We start from the raw sequence: 17940 nt of genomic DNA, 5'->3' as shown, positions 1-17940 counted from the left end.
TTTCCGCGGTCGCCCAATCAAGGCTCGTTGTCTTGGAGTATCACCCGGAAGTGATTCGAGATCGCCGGAGCCGGGCATCCGCAGCCGCTGCTTGGACGGCGAAGCGCGAGGAACCCGGCCGGAAGTGTCCCTATGGGAGGCGGGTTCTCGGCACACTATTGGTGAAAGCGGCGCGCGGTCCCGCCCCGCCACGAGAGGAAAAGGCTCAATCCTAGAGAGACAGCTCTGCGGCCGCGGCCAATCAGTAGGACCGAGAGCCCTTAGGTTCCGCCCGTTGCCGGCTCCCGCCAGAGTCCTCCCCGGCTCGTGCCTCCTCTTCCGATTGGCCCTGGTTTGGGCCGCGGCGTCCCGGTCAGGGTCCGGGCCGGAGGTTAGCTGACCCGGGACAGGTTCGACTGGAGCCAGGCCCCACCTCCACTGTCTCCAGGGGGGAGGTGGTTGGAAAAAGGCCGGGGACTGGTCACGGGCGTGGGGGCTGCGGGAAGAGGGCCGGAATGTCTCCCGCTGCTCACGGGCGCGGGGCCGGCCCACCCGGCCTGATGAGGCCGTGTGGACTGGGCGAACATTCAGAACCGCTAGCTGCGCGCATGCTCGCACCAGCCCTGTAACTTGGGCGCTTCTCCGGTTTTCAGGCTGCTTCTCCTGGTGGCTCAGAGGGTAGAGTGTGCCTGCAGTGCAGGAGACCAGGGTTCGATCCCTGGGTCGGGAAGATTCCCCAGGAGAAGGAAATTGCAACTCACTACAGTATTCTTCCCTGGTGGCTCAGAGGGTAAAGTGTCTGCCTGGAATGCAGGAGACCAGGGTTCGATCCCTGGGTCGGGAAGATCCCCTGGAGAAGGAAATGGCAACCCACTCCAGTACTCTTGCCTGGAGAATCCCATGGAGGGAGGAGCCTGGTGGGCTACAGTCCATGGGGTCGCAAAGAGTCGGACACGACTGAGCAACTTCACTTTCACTTCCCAGTATTCTTGCCTGGAGACTTCCATGGACAGAAGAGCCTGGCGGGCTGCAGTCTGTGGAGTCGCAAAGAGTTGGACACGGCTGAGCGACTTTCAGGGTAACTTTATGGGGCTTCCTTTGTAGCTCCGTCGGTAAAGAATCCACCTACAACGCAGGAGACCCAGGTTTGTAACCTAGGTCAGGAGGATCTGGAGAAGGAAATGGCAACCCACTCCAGTAACCTTTCCTGGAGAATCCCCATGGACAGAGGAGTGGGCTGCAGTACATGGGGTCACAGGGAGTCGGACACGACTGACCGACTTCAGTTTCTCTTGTTTCCAGGCCGCTGTCCTAGGCTGGCACTAGAAATGAGGAGGCGTGGCCCTCCTTATCTGTGTCTTTGGGACAGCCTGGGCTCTTGGGAGGACTAGCCAGATTTTCAAAGTGCGTAATGCAGAGCCAGGCTGAGCCTCCACTCAGCTCTGCTGGCCCCACATCCCTTCTGAACTGACAGGCGGCTGCCAGCTCTCCTCAGAGCGCCACGGGTCTAAGTAAAAGCGACCACAAGCATCTCCAGGACTTAGCCATTCTCTAGGGCTCAGCCCCAGTCCTGGAGTGAATGGCGAAGGTAACTGTGCAGAGAAGGCAGCCATTCTTTTCTGATGTATTCTATTTGTCCGCAGAACCAAGAACGTGGGGGCAAAAGTCAAAACCTCCTTCTGTGCTTCTCCTCAACCAGTCCTGCCCTCCATCCCCCTGACTGCACCCTGAACTCCTACACCACAGCCCAGCCCTCCTGCCCTTTGGCCCGCGATGCCACATCAGTCCACTTCTCACTCAGACCCGATGGTGTAGGCAGTCACTGAGCAGTTGGCCACAGCTCACAGAACCCAGAGGCTCTCCACGCATGTCTGCATCTAAACTCATCTTGGCAGCTTTATCTCCTCTTGGTCCCTGCTCAGGGCTTCCATGGAACAGGTCTCCTCCCACCTTTTACATACCCTGATCTTCCCACCTCCTGCCTTTTGTTCCCTCTACCAGGAACCCTCTCCCCACATTCCCATCTTAAGGGATCTTCTTCGTCCTCTGTGGTAGCCCCACCCGCTGCTGCTTCCTTCACAAGGGCACTCTGTTCCCCATACAGACCTGATTTTGCATCCTCTTGCTCAAAGGGTGCACTGCAGCCTGCCTCCCCTTAGGCTGATCTCAGGGTTTCCTAAGCACCTTCCGCCCTGGCTTCTCCAGAACATGAGCTCCTTGGCCTAGGCAAGTAGCTTGGGGCAGGTACCACAGTAGTTAATACACAATATGAAAGGGAGGACTGGAGAACTAACAGCACCTGCTACGCAGCAGGAACTCTACACACTATCTCATTTAACCTTCACAATAACCCTGTGAGGGCTTCCCTGATAGCTCCGTTGGTAAAGAATCCGCCTGCAAGGCAGGAGACCCAGTTCGATTCCTGGGTCAGGAAGATCTGCTGGAGAAGGGATAGGCTACCCACTCCAGTATTCTTGGGCTTCCCTGGTGGCTCAGCTGGTAAAGAATCCGCCTGCAATGTGGGAGACCTGGGATCCACCCCTGGGTTGGGAAGATCCCCTGGAGATCGCACAAAGAACTCTATACACTTATCTCATTTAACCTTCACAGTAACCCTGTGGGGTTGGTATTATCCCCATTTCACAGATGCTCAGCGTGAAATGAGGCTCAGGACAGCACCAAAGCCTTTTCCCTCAGACTGTGGGCCCCTCAGTCATGGGCAAGGGGATGGGTCAGTCTTAGGCAACTGGGATGGCCTGGATTCATTTCTAGTGATGTTAGCACACACAGTTCCAAGACAGCCCCTGCGAGCATCAAGACCTGGGTCTTCTCTGGACCTCAGACAGATGTGGCCCCTATTTTCCAAAACAAGGAGTCTGCTCTCCTGGGTCACTGATCCTTCGAGAATCTAACAGTGGTTCACATTTATATGCTCTCTGCTAAAAAAGCTGCACTTATACTCAAAATTGCAGGGAGCTGCAGAGACCTGGAGCCTGCAGGCTGTTAAGAACCCCTGCTCCAGGCTTCCCCGGTGGCTCAGTGGTTAAGAATCGGACTGCCAATGTAGGGGACACTGGACAGATCCCTGGTCCAGGAAGATGCCACAGAGCCACTAAGCCCATGAACCACAACTACCGAAGCCCGTGCGCCCAGAGCCCTGCGCCGCTACCGAAGTCACCACAGTAAGAAGCCTGTGCATCGCAACGAAGAGAAGCCTCCACTCACCCCAGCTAGAGAGAGCCCGCGTGCAGCAGTGAAGACCCAGCACAGCCAAAAGTAAGCACAAACGTACACACATACATAAAAGAACCCCCGTGCCAAAAGAGCTTCCCCAAGGAGGCCAGGGAGGGGCCACGGGGACGCTGTCTGATGATCGGAGAAGGGCAGTTTGTCAGTAAAAGGCAGTTTATTAGGGCAGCTTAATGTGGAATGGCCTCCCCTGCGCCGCAGACCAGCTGCTCCAGGACCCCTGGGCCCGCCCCACAGGGCTTCCCCACCAAGTGGGGCCTACTGGACAGAGGAAGAGGGTTCAACTGCCAAGGTGCTGAGCTTGATCCACGTGGAAGCCGCCGGCACTCTGCGGGATGCTGATGAAGGCCTGGAGGCAGAGCTGAGGTTTCTGAACCCATGGAGGCACAGAACTGCACTGGTGGGCACGGTGGCAGGCCGATGGGAACACTGATGTGGCGTGGAAAGTGAGTGTCTCCAAGGATGGTCCAGGCTCCGAGGGGCTCACACCCTGGGCAGAGTGGGCTCTCTGGGTAGCAGGGAGGGGAGTGTGCCTTCCCAGGGACAGGCCCCCTTGGGTGCCCCGATCACTGTGGAAGGCAGGCGGGAGGAAGCCTGGCTGGAGCTGCCCTGGGGGGCCTGGCGGTCTCACAGGAGCCCAAGGGCAGGGCAGCAGCTGGCAGTGTGTTCACAGAGGCTCACCGCCAAAGCTGCTTTTGCTTTTCTTACGCTTGGCCTTGGTGAAGGGGATGTCGAGGGACTCGAGACGGAAGGGCCGAGGCTGGGGCATTTCGGGGGCCTGGGCAGGTGGGATGGCGGAGCCACTGCTGAGTGGGGAGCTGAGGCCTGGTGGTGAGCTGTGGTGTGCTGCGGAAAAGCACAGAAGGGAGACACGCTATTAGCCAGGATGTGAGGGGTGGAGAGGAGGGATTGTGTGTTGGGTACAGAGTCTGGTCCCCCCACCCCAGCCAGAGGCCCTGGGACCCAAACCTCTGAGAGCTGCTCTGGCTGAGGCCTTGGGCCCAGCACTCCATCTCTGCCCAAAGGGTCTGGGCTGGGTGCGTGAATTTTCAAGACTCAAACTGTGCAGCCTGGGGTGTCAAGCCAGACAAGCCTGCTGCAAAACCCTGCTCTGTCACTTCGTAGGAGGGTAACCTTAGGGAGCTGCTTCTCCTTTCTGAGCCTCGGTTTCCTCATCTGCAACATGGGCATGATGCCAGGTACTCATCTGATGTGAGTTTCTTCACAGTCCAGCTTTCCTCTCCTTCTTCTTCACCTCCACCCACTCTCTCTCTCAAATAACCTCAGGACAGATCTGAGGTTTGCTTTTTAATTGGTATTGGATTGGAAGCTCAGTGTCTTTGATTTTAGTTTTAAGAGCAAAGTGGCTTTGGACCCTTGCTTGAAAAAGCGTTGTTTTGCTTTTGTGGTCCTGATTGCCCTGCTTTGGGAATGAGTTGTCATTTGAGGAAGCTGGTGAGGAACTGACTGAGTCCTGGGCAAGCCCAGGCTGGGGCCTGTGTGTCAGGAAGATAGAGGATCCAACTTAGCACTTTGCCCCCCCGGGAAATGGAGGGGGCAGGAGATGGGAGGCACTCCCCACCTCGTCTCACTGATCACAGGAGGAGGCAGCGCTCCTCAGTTAACAGCGGAGGGAACAGGCTCAGAGAAGTAAAGGGGTTCCTGGCCCGGCCTGTGTGACTCCAGAGCGCTCAGGGAGGGGCTGGAGGGCAGGAGGCGGGCAGGACGCTCACCCAGGCTCTTCATGGGGTCCGTGCCGAGGATCTGGCTGGCCCGCTTAGGCCGGAAGTAGTTACTGGCTATGTTCTCACTGTCACTGCGACTGAGCATCAGCCTGTAGCGGTCCTCTTCCTGTTGAGATGCCAAGCCTCCAGGTCAGGACCCCTTGTTTGTGCACTTCCTGTGCCCTGTGCCCTGACCCAGGGGGCTTCCGCGGGCTCTGCCGGCCTGGGCGGCGGGCTGCCCTGAACCTCACTGTCCACGTTGCAGTACCCTCCACTCTAGACCCCGACTCCTGCAGTGGGATCCAGGCAGCTCAAGGCGGCAAGGAGGCTGGCCGTCTCCAGTCTACACACGCTCCTCCCCACCCCCACCTTCCTTGGGACAGAAAGCACCTTATTCTTGCTGCAGTACTCCAAACCAGGCCCATCAGGGGCAAGGAAGACACTACATCCCCCACACCCAGGACAGCATACTCATATAACACAGTACTCAGCTCACGAGCACATTTATGAACATCAGAACTCGAGGCCTCTAACGCTGCTGTCACCAAGCCCTAGTGCTTTCCCTGCTGCTGGGGACCTGTTTTCTTCAGCCCGAATCTCTTCCTTCAGGGAACGACCCTTCCCCCACTGGACACGGTCGTGGAAGGTTATGCATTCAGGGCAGCCTAGCACCACCACTGCCGCCTGCCCGTCCCCTTGCTACACCTCTGGACTCATGGCTCAGACTGGGCAGTCACAGAATGACAGCTGGACACGGCCATTGGTCCAAGAGTAGGCCCGTGACCCAGGCAGAGCCAATCAGAATCTTTCCACAAGCGTCGGTTTAAAAAACTGTATCTCTCTTCCTCTTGGATTACCAATTGCTAGCAGCCATCTTTCCCGCCACACAGAGAAGGCCTGCCTATGTCCAAACCTAGGACTCCAAGTGAAGCAGAGCCAAGAGGTGAAGAAACCACACAGAACCAGGACTGTTTGGGCCCGTTGATCCAGCCATGCCTGAAACTGGTCCACTTAACATAGACCGAGAAAATCCCTATTTTGCTTGTGGCTGTTTGCATAGGCGTCCATCACCTGGAGCTAAAGCACTCAGATATAACCCGCCCGCAGCCCCAGATTAAGAATGGCTTTGTTCAGGAACAACTTTCCTTTTCCTTTTTTATGAACCAAGTTAGGGAATCAAAAGCAGCCAATTAGAGCCTTAGACCAGCCTGAGTTGCTCAGATGGAGATGCTTGGCTGGAATTCATCAACCTGTGAGTGACCTTATTGTGACTGCAAAGGTTATGTTCCATGTAGGTTTTCCAAAATATCTGTAATGGTTAATGGTGAGGATCAGCAAATTATACAGTCAGTGGGTCAAACCTGGCCACAGACTGTTTTTGGAAGCTCTCTGGACAGTCGTGCTCATCCGTCTACATACGGTGGGGGTGGGTTCGTGCTCTCTGGCAGGGCTGATAGCTGACTGAGAGGCCACCTAGCACCCAGCCCCTAAGACAGTTACTGTGCAGTCCTTTAGAGAGAAGCGGGCTGACCTCTGAAGGCTGTGTATTTGCTGTAATACAAAATAAAGGCAGGATGAAGTAAAGTGACTAGAATCACAGTGACTGTTTATGGAAACTTTCGAGGACGCTTTCCGTCCAAGAGTACCAGCCGCGGCCCAGGAAACCAGGAGGAGCTGTTTGGTCTCTGGGTTTGCGGCTGAAACCTCTGTCCTTCACCAGCAGGGTAGGCTGCCTTGAGCCACTGGTCTCTGTGCACACTAAAGTGCCTCTGAATGAGGGCCAGAAGAGCTGTGGGGTCTAGGTGCAAAGGGTGACATAGAAAGGGCCTCCGCTCAGCCCTCTGATGTAATCCTCGAGTCGCCTGGAAGCACAGTCCAGTTCCTACAGCCCCCCTGACCGGCCGCACCTTGGGGTCCAAGCTCCCCGCTCCCCACTGGCTCTCCCAGAGACCCTACCATGCCTGGTTCACCGTTGTCCGCTGCGGAAGTTTTGCGGGCTGGTCTGTTCTGTGCCCCTGTGGAAACTGCTACGAGAAAACAGAAGCTGAGGTCACTGCTGCCTGGAAGGAGGGCCAGCAGGGCTGGGGGAGAGGCTGGGCGCTCAGGCCTGGCGAGGACACTGCCCACGCCTAGAGAGGGGATGGCTCTGAGAGACATCAGGAGGGCTTAGGCCGAAGCAGCCATTCCCCTGCCTCCAGGAAAGTCTGCAGGTGAGCATGGGGAGACAGGCCAGCGCTGCCTGTAGCCTGCGAGGAAATGAGGCAGCTGGTGTTTCACCGGGGGCGGTGCCACGCAGGGGTTAACAGTCAGCGGCCTTTTGCTCTGGCTAAGCCACGAAAAAAACGCCATGGGAAAAGAATGAAAGCAAGATAGAGCAATTAAGTATAATCTAAACAGAAGTACATCGGCTTGATGAGTTGGGGTCGTCATGCCCTGCTGAGCCAAGGAAAAACTGTGGACCTTGGAACGCTGGGTCAGTGCAGGTTCGGAATACTGTTTGCTGCACACACCAAGATATTTTCCCCAAGGCACATGCGGGTTTATACCAGCTGGGTGATACCCTTTGCACAAGAAAATAATGACAGTTCAAGGTCATCAGTAACGTGGGACACGGGAACAGGAAGCTGATTTTATCGTAGCAGCGCAGATACTCTCTGCATGCCGAGACACTACGTAAAAGTGATGTGGCTCCGAGGCACAGGCTCTTAATCCCTGAGATTGTGAGTCCCCGGTACCATCTTTAAAACTTTAATTCTGTTTCTAGTTTCTTTCTTCCAAACTGTGTGTCGCCCCACTTTTGCTCCCTGCCTGCTGTGCTGGTCCCTGCCAGGGTCGTCAGAGATGGTGGACCTAGATGAGCACTCCCGGAGCAGATGAGCACTCCCTGAGCAGGAAGCGGATGGTTGTGGCCCTCCCGGACCCAGGAGCCTGCGGCTCCCTGGATGGGCGGAGCCACTGGAGAGGATCCACTGCAAATCTGAGCCTAACCTGAGACTCAGTGAGGGCTTGGTGGCTTTCAGGAGTAGCTCATCCAACCCCTTCTCTGTGAAGATCAGGCGACCAAGGCCCAGAGAGGGACAGTGATCATCACAGGGTCACACAGGAGACCAGCAGCAAAAGCAGAAGGGGAGCCAGGCCTGCAACTGCCCAGCTGGCTTCTGTCCCTGGCCTACGACTCACTGCTAGGATTGTGACTCTGGGTAAGTCACTTAGACTCTCTGAGATTTCTCATATGGAAGATGGGTGAAAATCTTTATCCCTTCAAAGGGTTATTGCAGGCTGAAGTAAGGACAGTAATGATCGTGGTAAGAAAATGCATCATGCATTTAAAATGTGCCGGGCATGTTTCCAAGGATTTTACATGTCGTAAGACGTTAAGCCACCTAGCGATCTTTAGGGAAGGTGCTGTTATTAATCCCCATCTCACAGATGAGAACCCTGAGTCCCAAGAGCTGACACAGGGACTGCTGGAGCCAAAATTCCAACCCACGTGTGTCTCTTAGGTCCCCAACATTCTGGGCACCCAGGGTCACCTGTCTGCTGCCCCCACAGCCAGCTGGGAGAGGTGCAGGGCCCCCTGACAGCCTGCAGGAGAGCAAACTGTGGAGAAGGGCAGGGGACAAAGGAAGTGGGCAGCGGGGAGGTGAGAGAGACAGCAAAGCTCCTGACCTACTGGGAGGCTAGTTTTTATGATGATGGGCTCAGGAATCTTCCAGAAACCATTGTCTTCATCCCAGCAGGACTCTCGTCTTATCTTCTCCAGGTTGCTATAGTTACAGTCCCGGCGAATCAGGGGCTGCACCTGCTCCAAGAGCTGCTGGAAGAGCAGAAAGTCACGCTCCTGCCGCCGGATGGTGGCCAAGTAATCGATCTTCTCCAGCTCAAACTCCGACTGCAGATCTTTGATCTCCACCTCTGCCGCCCGGAGCTGAAAACAAAAGATGAACAAGCAGTGAGCAGGAAAGACATCCCGCGGTTTCCCTCTCCTCCACGCTCGCCCCCTGCCCCGCCCCCCGCCCATCAGTCACTCAGCCCCGGCTCACTGATCCCCTCACCAATCTGATCGCCACCGTCTATCCTGTCATCCTTCCATTGATTCATTCACCGCCCCTCCCACCCCTCCACTCAGTACTTAGATGAGCACCTACAGGGTCCTGAGCCCAGCAGGAAGAGAGGCTGGTCATCCACTCCTATCACCAGCCCTCAGTCACTATTCCCACTCGTACGTTTTATTCAGAAGCCGTTTACAAGGCTCCACGTGTAACACTGTAGTTACCACAGTCCTCAAGATCTCAGAGAACTGTACAAATTCTTTCTTCTAAAAGAAGCAGTAGGCGGGACTTGCCTGCTGGTCCAGTGGCTAGGAGACAACTGTCTGCCTGCGAACACAGGGGACAGGGGTTCGATCCCTGGTCCAGGAAAAGCCTGCGTGCCCGGGGCAACTGAAGCCTGTGCCCAGGGCCCGCAAGCCGCACCTGCTGAAGCTTAAGCACCTGGAGCCTGTGCTCCGCAACAAGAGAAGTCGCCACAGTGAGATGCCTGCGCATACCAACAAAGACCCAGAACATCCCAAAATAATAAACTAGTATTTTTAAAAAGCAGCAGCAGGCACACCTTCTCAGACAACAGCCCTCACTCCCCTCTACTGGCACACTTCTGCTGGTGTTCAGCCGCTCAGTCGTGCCCAGCTCTTTGCGACCCCATGGACTGCAGCACACCAGGCTCCCCTGTCCTTCACCATCTCTCAGAGCTTGCTCAAACTCACGTCCACTGAGTCAGTGATGCCATCCAACCATCTCATCCTTTGTCACCCACTTTTCCTCCTGCTTCGATCTTTCCCAGCATCAGAGTCTTTTCCAATGGGTCGGCTCTTTGAATCAGGTGGCCAAAGTATTGGAGCCACAGCGTCAGTCCTCCCAGTGATTTTTAAGGGTTTATTTCCTTTAAGATTGACTGGCTTGATCTCCTTGCAGTCCAATGGACTTTCAAGTCTTCTCCAGCACCACATTTTGAAAGCATCAGTTCTTCGACACTCAGCCTTCTTCACAGTCCATCTCTCACATCCATACATGACTACTGGTAAAACCACAGCTTTGACTAGACGGACCTTGGTTGGCAAAGTGATGTCTCTGCTTTTTGTTATGACGTGACAGACACTAGACTAAGAATCAGACCCACCTGGATTGAACCTTAGGTTTCAAATGTTTTGATCTCCTGCTCAGGTCTGCCAGACTTGCCCTCCACACCCTCCTAAGCACAGCGACTCCCAATGCCCATGGTAACCAAGCCCTCCCTCAGCCCCGTGACACCTTCCTGCGCAGTCTGTTTCCTCAAAAAGCAAGGACAGTGTGGCTAGGAACGAAGGCTGTTGTAAATTCACGGGAACGATAACCACATGTAACCAACTGAGAACAGAGAATGCCTGGTGGGACTCAGGCGGGCAGGGAGCCATCAGGGAGGGGCGGGTACACAGGGCCTTCAACTGAACTAATGATGCTCCATGTATGTAGCTGGACAGTAGCTACAAGGCATTCATGGTAACAGTCTTTATGTATTTTTATACACTTATGTGCGCAGATGCTCAGTCGTGTCCGACCATGGGCTGTAGGCTGCCAGGCTTCTTTGTCCATAGAATTTTCCAGGCAAGAATACTGGAGCGGGGTGCCATTTCCTCCTCCAGGGGATCTTCCCAACCCAGGGATGCACGTCTTGTGCCTCCTGCATTGGCAGGTGGATTCTTTACCACTAGAGCCACCTGGGAAGCCTCTTATCCATTTATCATCACTCACAACTATTTCAAATTGAGCTATAACCCACATCAAAACTATTCACCCATGTAAAGTGTGCAAATCAGGAATTCCCTGGCGGTCCAGTGGTTAGGGCTCTGCACGCTCACTGCTAAGGGTCCAGGTTCAAACCCTGGTTGGGCAACTAAAATCCCACAAGTTGTGCAGCACGGTCAAAAAATTAAATTAAAAAAAAATTAAGCATAGGGCTTCCCTGGTGGTGCAGTGGATAAGAATCTGCCTGAGACCACAGTGGACATAGTTCGATCCCTGGACTGGGAAGATCCCACTTGCCACAGAGCAACTAAAGCTCATGCACCACAGCTGCGGAGCCCGTGTTCTAGAGCCTGTCTCCAAAACGAGAGAAGCCACCACAGTGAAAAGCCCACACGGAAGAGTAGCCCCAGCTCACCACCCTGAGAGGAAACCTGCATGCAGCGACAATACAGTGCAGCCATTTATTTATTCTTTTGGAAATAAGTAAAAGAATCGCGAAAAAAACAGTGTACAATTCAGGGGCCTTCAGCATATTCACAGACTTGAACAATCACCACCACCAGTCTTTCTGTCTCTATAGATTTGCTTCTGGACGTTTTATATACATGTGATCACATATCATACGTGCGGTCTTTTGTACCTGGCTTCTCTCACTGAACATAAGAGTTTTTAAGGTTCTTCCCTGTTGTAAATGTCAGCACTTTATTCCTTTTTCCTGCCAAGTAATACTCCATTGGGTGGATATATTACATGTTTCATGATGGGTTTCACTTGCGGCTATAATGAATAATGCTACTAGGGACATCAGCTTGCAGTTTTTTTGGTGTGGATACATTTTTGTTTTTCTTCAATGGCACTCATGGGTCACATGGTAACATTTTGTTTAAGCAACTGAGGAACTGCCAGACCATTTTCCGAAGCACTATATGAGGGCTCCCTGTACTCACAAGCAGTATACGAGGGCTCCAATTTCTCCGTATCCTCACCAACATTTGTTACTGGCTTTTTTATTATCACCATCCCAGAGGCTATGAGATGGTATCTCACTGTGGTTTTAATTTGCATTTCCCTAACGGCTAACGTTGAACATCTGATCATATGTTTATTGGCTATTTGTATATCTTCTTTGCAGAAATATCTCTTCGGATCCTTTGCCCATTTTAAAACTGGGTAGTCTTTTTATTCTTGAGTGGATTGTTTATTTTTTCTAGACGCAAGCACCTTATCATACTATATGATTTGAAAATATTTTCTCTCATTCTGTGGGCTGTCTTTTCTCTTTTTTGATAGTATTCTTTAAAGCATGAAAGCTTTCACTGATTAAGTCCAGTTTATCTTTTTTTTTACCTTTGTTGTTTATGCTTTTGGTGTGATACCTAAGAAAGCATTGTCTAATTCAAGGCAATAAGGATTTGAACCTGTGTTTTATTTTACATGTTTAATAGTTTTACCTCACATTTGGCTTTTTGACCCATTCTGAGTTAATTTTTATATACAGTGTGAGGCTGGAGTCCAGCATCGTTCTTTCGCATGTAAACATCTAGTCGTCCCAGCACCATTAGAAAGATCATCTGTTCTCCGTTGAATCATCTTGGCACCCTGTTGAAAATCAACTAACTGTAAATGTGAGAGTTTATTTCTGGATCTCCAATCCAACTGCATTGATGTTAAATCTTTACATCAGTGCTGCACAGCCTTGATGATGTAACTTTGTAGTAAATTTCAAAATCAGGAAGTATGCGTCCTCCAACTTTGTTCTTTTCAAGATTATCTTGGCTATTCTGAGTCCCTTGAATTTTCATACAAACTTTAAGATCAGCGTGTGAATTTCTTCAAAGAAGCCAGCTGGTTCTTTAAGAACGATTGCTTTGAAATCTATAAATCAGTTTGAGAAGTACTATCATCTTATCAGACTTCCCTCGTAGCTCAGTTAGTAAAGAATCCGCCTGCCATGCAGGAGACCCAGGTTCAATCCCTGGGTCGGGAAGATGCCCTGGAGAAGGAAGTGGCAACCCACGCCAGTATCCTTGCCTGGAAAATCTCATGGGCAGAGGAGCCTGGTGGGCTGCAGCCCATGGGGTCTCAAGAGTTGGACACAACTTAGCGACTAAGCCGCCATCACCACCACCATCTTATCAATATTAAGTCTTCCAATCCATGAACATGGGTGTCCTTCCATTTATTTAGGTTTTCTTGTTTCTTCTTTTTCATTTTTTGGCCACACTGCACAGCGAGCAGGATCTTAGTTCCCGGACCACTGCAGAGTCTTTACCACTGGACCCACGGGGAAGTTTCTATTTAGATATTCTTAATTTTTTCAACAATACTTTATAGCTTTTGGAATATAAGTTTTATACTTCTTTTGTGAAATTTACTCCTAAGTATTTTATTTTTTTGATGTATTGCAAATGAAATTGTTTTCTTAAATTTATTTGCAGATTGTTCATCACAAGTGTATAGACATACAATTGCTTTTTCCTTATTGACTTTGTATCCTGCTGAATTTTTTTATGGATTCCAACAGATTTTTTAGTGGATTCCTTTTAAGGATTTTCTTTATAAAGATCATGCCGTGTGATAGTTGTGCCTATTCTTTGCCAATCTAAATGCCTTTTATTTCACTTTCTTGCCTAATTGCCCTTGCTAGAACCGTCAATCTAATGTGGAATATAACTGGTGAGAGTAAATACACTTTTCCTGTTTCTGAACTTAAGGGATAAGCAGTCAGTCTTTCACCATTGAGTATTGTGTTAGCTGTGAGTTTTTCCTGCCCTTTATCAGGCTGAAGAAGTTACCTTCCATTCATAGTTTGTTGAGCATTTTTATGACAGGTTTTGAATTTTGTTAAATGCTTTCTCTGCACCTATTAAGAAGATGATGTGGGTTTTGTCCTTTACTGATATTAGATTAATTGATTTCTGAATGCTAAACTGATCTTGCATTCCTGGGATAAATCCTACTTCAGCATGGTGTGCAACCCTTTGCATATGTCCTTGACAGTTCTGTGAACACCTACAAGAACGTCTAGAACATTAAAAAAAAGATGGCCTTTCATCATAGGGGACTGGAATGCAAAATTAGGAAGTCACGAGATACCTGAAGGAATAGACAAGTTTGGCCTTAGAGAGCAAAATGAAGCAGGGCAAAGGCTGACAGAATTATGCCAAGAGAATGCACTGGTCATACCAAACCCCCTTTTCCAACAACACAAGAGACGACTTTACACGTGGACATCACCAAATGGTCAATACCAAAATCAGACTGATTACATTCTTTGTAGCCAAAGATGGAGAAGCTCTATACAGTCAGCAAAACTAAGACTGGGAGCTGACAATGGCTAAGATCATCAGTTCCTTACTGCAAAATTCAAGCTTAAATTGAAGAAAGTAGGGAAAACCACTAGGCCATTCAAATATGACCTAAATCAAACCCTTATGATTACACAGTGGAGATGATGAATAACTTCAAGGGATTAGATCTGGTAAACAGACTGCCTGAAGAACTATGGATGGAGGCTCACACCATTGCACAGAAGGCAGTGACCAAAACCATCCCCAAGAAAAAGAAATCCAAGAAGGCAACGTGGTTGTCTGAGCAGGCGTTACAAATAGCTCAGAAAGGAAGAGACGTGAAAAGCAAAGGAGAAAGGGAAAGATATATCCAACTGAATGCAAAGTTCCAGGGAATAGCAAGGAGAGGTTAGTGCAGTTCAGGTCAGTTGCTCAGTCGTGTCCGACACTTTGCGAGCCTATGGACTGCAGCATGCCAGGCCTCCCTATCCATCACCAACTCCCGGAGTTTACGCAAACTCATGTCCATCGAGTTGGTGATGCCATCCAACCATCTTGTCCTCTGTCATCTCCTTTCTAAGGAGAGGTTAGAAAGCATCCTTCAGTGAACAATGCAAAGAAATGGAGGAAAAACAGAATGGGAAAGACTAGAGATCTCTTCAAGAAAACAGGAGATATCAAGGGAACATTTCATATAAAGATGGTCACAATGAAGGACAGAAATGGTATGGACCTAACAGAAGCAGAGGCGATTAAGAAGAGGTGGCAAGAATACACAGAAGAACTATATAAAAAATATCTTAATGACTGGGACAACCACGATGGTCACTCACCTAGGGCCAGATATCCTAGAGTGTGAAGTCAAGTAGGCCTTAGGTAGCATCACTACTAACAAAGCTAGCAGATGTGATAGAATTCCAGCTGAGCTATTTAAAATCCTAAAAGATGATGTTGTGAAAGTGCTGCACTCAACCTGTCAGCAAATTTGGAACACTCAGCAGTGGCCACAGGACTGAAAGGTCAGTTTTCATCCCAATCCCAAAGAAGGGCAATGCCAAAGAATGCTCAAACTACCGCACAATTGTGATCATCTCCCATGCTAGCAAGGTAATGCTCAAAATCTGTCAAACTAGGATTCAACAGTATATGAACTAAGAACTTCCAGAAGTACAAGCTGGATTTAGAAAAGGCAGAGGAACCAGAGATCAAATTGCCAACATCCATTGGATCGTAGGAAAAGCAAGGGAATTCTAGAAAAATATCTACTTCTGCTTCATTGACTACACTAAAGTGTTTGACTCTGTGGATCACAACAAACTATGGAAAATTCTTAGAGATGGAAATGCTCGACCACCTCACCTGTCTCCTTAGAAACCTGTATGCAGGTCAAGAAGCAGCAGTTAGAACCCGACATGGAACAACAGACTGGTTCCAAATAGGAAAAGGAGTACATCAGGGCTGTGTATAGTCACATTGCTTACTCAACTTATGCGGAATACATTATGTGAAATGCTGGGCTGGATGAAGCACAAGGTGGAATCAAGATTGCCAGGAGAAATATCAATAACCTCAGATATGCAGATGACACCACCCTTGTGGCAGAAAGTGAAGAGGAACTGAAGAGCCTCTTGATGAGAGTCAAAGAGAAGGGTGAAAAAGTTGGCTTAAAGCTCAACATTCAAAAAACGAATATCATGGCATCCAGTTCCATCACTTCATGGCAAAAAGATGAGGAAAAAGTGGAAGCAGTGACAGATTCTATTTTCCTGGGCTCCAAAATCACTGCAGATGGCAACTGCAGCCATGAAATTAAAAGATACTTGCTCCTTGGAACAAAAGCTATAACAAACCTAGACAGTGTATTACAAAGCAAAGACATCACTTTGCTGACAAAGAGTCATACAGTCAAAGCTATGGTTTTTCCAGTAGTCATGTATGAATGTGATATGTGAACCATAAAGAAGACTGAGAGAACTGATTCTTTTGAATTGTGCTGGAGGAGACTCTTGAGAATCCCTTGACAGCAAGGAGATCAAGCCAGTCAATCCTAAAGGAAATAAACCCTGAATATTCATTGAAAGGACTGATGATGAAGCTGAAGCTCCAATATTTTGGCCACCTGTTGCAAAGAGCCAACTCACTGGAAAAGACCCTAAAGCTGGGAAAGACTGAAGGCAAAAGGAGAAGAGGGTAGCAGAGAATTAGATGGTTAGATAGTATCAGCAACTCAATGGAAATGAATCTGAGGAATCTCCAGGAGATAGTGAAGAACAGGGAAGCCTGGCATGCTGGAGTCCCTGGAGTCCCAAAGAGTCAGACACGCCTGAGCAACGGAACAACAATCAACTGACTTAAAAATAAGGAGATCATCCGAGATTACTGAGTGGGCCCAATGTAATCTATGGTAAGTTATGTTAAGTTATGACCAACCTAGACAGCATATTCAAAAGCAGAGACATTACTTTGCCAACAAAGGTCCGTCTAGTCAAGGCTATGGTATTTCCAGTGGTCATGTATGGATGTGAGAGTTGGACTGTGAAGAAAGCTGAGCACCGAAGAATTGATGCTTCTGAACTGTGGTGTTGGAGAAGACTCTTGAGAGTCCCTTGGACTGCAAGGAGGTCCAACCAGTCCATTCCAAAGGAGATCAGTCCTGGGTGTTCTTTGGAAGGACTGATGCTAAAGCTGAAACTCCAGTACTTTGGCCACCTCATGCAAAGATTTGACTCATTGGAAAAGACTCTGATGCTGGGAGGGATTGGGGGCGGGAGGAGAAGGGGACGACAGAGGATGAGATGGCTGGATGGCATCCCCGACTCGATGGAGGTGAGTCTGAGTGAACTCCAGGAGTTGGTGATGGACAGGGAGGCCTGGCGTGCTGCAATTCATGGGGTCTCAAAGAGTCGGACACCACTGAGCGACTGAACTGAACTGAACTGAGTGTAATCTATATGCCACCATGTGGGAGAGGGAGCAGAGAGAGATGAGTAGAAGAGGTGTGTTAAAGGAGATGCTTGGGAATTCCCTGGGGGTCCAGGGCTTAGGACTCCACGTTTTCACTGCCGAGGGGGTGCGTTCAATCCCTAGTTCCATAAGCAGAGTGGCACGGTCACAGATAAAGAGGAGAGGCTTCAGAGAAGTAAGTCAGGACAGTCAAAGAGACGGGAAGCAGGAGAGGGACTCTCCAGGCCAGGCTGTCTTTGGAGGGGCCAGGCAGCAGGAAGTGCAGGCTGCCTCTAGAACCAGCGTGACCATGGCTGACAGCCGGCAAGGAGATGGGGATCTCAGTCCTCAGCCACGTGGGGTTAAAATCTGTCAGCAACCTCAAATGGACTGTCCCCTAGGATCAGAAAGAAACACAGCCCTGCCAACACCTCGAGTTCGGCCTTGGGGAATTCTAAGCGGAGAAGCCAGCCATGCCGCACCTGGAGTCTGGCCTCCAGAGCTGCGGGACGACATCATCTTTACATGTTTCTTTGCTTGTTGCTGTGCTGGCCCTTCCTCGCTGGGCCGGCTCTTCTCCAGTCGTGGTGCCCAGGCTTCTTGTCGCTGTGGCTCCTCTTGCTGCAGAACACGGGCCCCAGGGTGCTCGCGCTTCAGCAGTTGAGGCATGTGGGTTCAGTAGCCGTAGCTCACAAGCTCAACAGTTGGAGGCACGGGCTTAGAGGCTCTAAGGCATTTGAGATCCTCCCGGGATCAGGGGTTGAACCCATGTCTCCTGCACCGGCAGGCGGATTCTTTACCACTGAGCCACCAGGGAAACCCACTGTGAAATAATCAGTTTGTGTTGTTTTAGGCAACAAAATGTGTGGCAGTCTGCTACAGCAGCCACGGGAAACTAATGAAGAGCTCTATTTAAAGCCACACTTCCGTATGGACAGAAAAGTGTATTATTGAGAAAAAAAAACAAAAACA

General features: G+C 50.5%; 1 protein-coding gene and 1 long non-coding RNA gene across 13 annotated transcripts in view; one reads left to right on the top strand and one right to left on the bottom strand.

Moving 5' to 3' along the window:
• Positions 1-313: 313 nt before the first annotated feature.
• LOC121818785 (uncharacterized) lies at positions 314-13313 on the top strand. 9 transcript variants are annotated; one of them, XR_009599460.1, is made up of 4 exons: positions 314-370; positions 964-1057; positions 2952-8152; positions 8716-13313. It is a non-coding gene; the product is annotated as an uncharacterized LOC121818785 (long non-coding RNA). The 9 variants fall into 9 exon arrangements; XR_006058898.2 differs by having other exon boundaries at positions 964-1124; XR_009599461.1 differs by having other exon boundaries at positions 314-389.
• KIF17 (kinesin family member 17) overlaps positions 3367-17940 on the bottom strand; it is a 51278-nt gene continuing 36704 nt past the window's right edge. For 2 of the 4 annotated variants that reach the window (XM_015093728.3, XM_042244668.1), the window contains 4 exons: positions 8622-8880; positions 6909-6979; positions 4962-5079; positions 3367-4074 (listed from right to left, as the gene is read on the bottom strand). In XM_015093728.3, the coding sequence (XP_014949214.2) occupies positions 3896-4074; positions 4962-5079; positions 6909-6979; positions 8622-8880 (627 nt within the window). In that variant the 3' untranslated portion in view covers positions 3367-3895. The remainder of the gene's footprint in view (positions 4075-4961; positions 5080-6908; positions 6980-8621; positions 8881-17940) is intronic. The other 2 variants (XM_042244667.1, XM_042244669.1) reach the window with 1 other exon arrangement.

The sequence above is a fragment of the Ovis aries genome, chromosome 2 (assembly GCF_016772045.2).
Source record: "Ovis aries strain OAR_USU_Benz2616 breed Rambouillet chromosome 2, ARS-UI_Ramb_v3.0, whole genome shotgun sequence".
NCBI lineage: Eukaryota > Metazoa > Chordata > Mammalia > Artiodactyla > Bovidae > Ovis > Ovis aries.
This window is presented reverse-complemented; position numbering and strand designations above follow the sequence as displayed.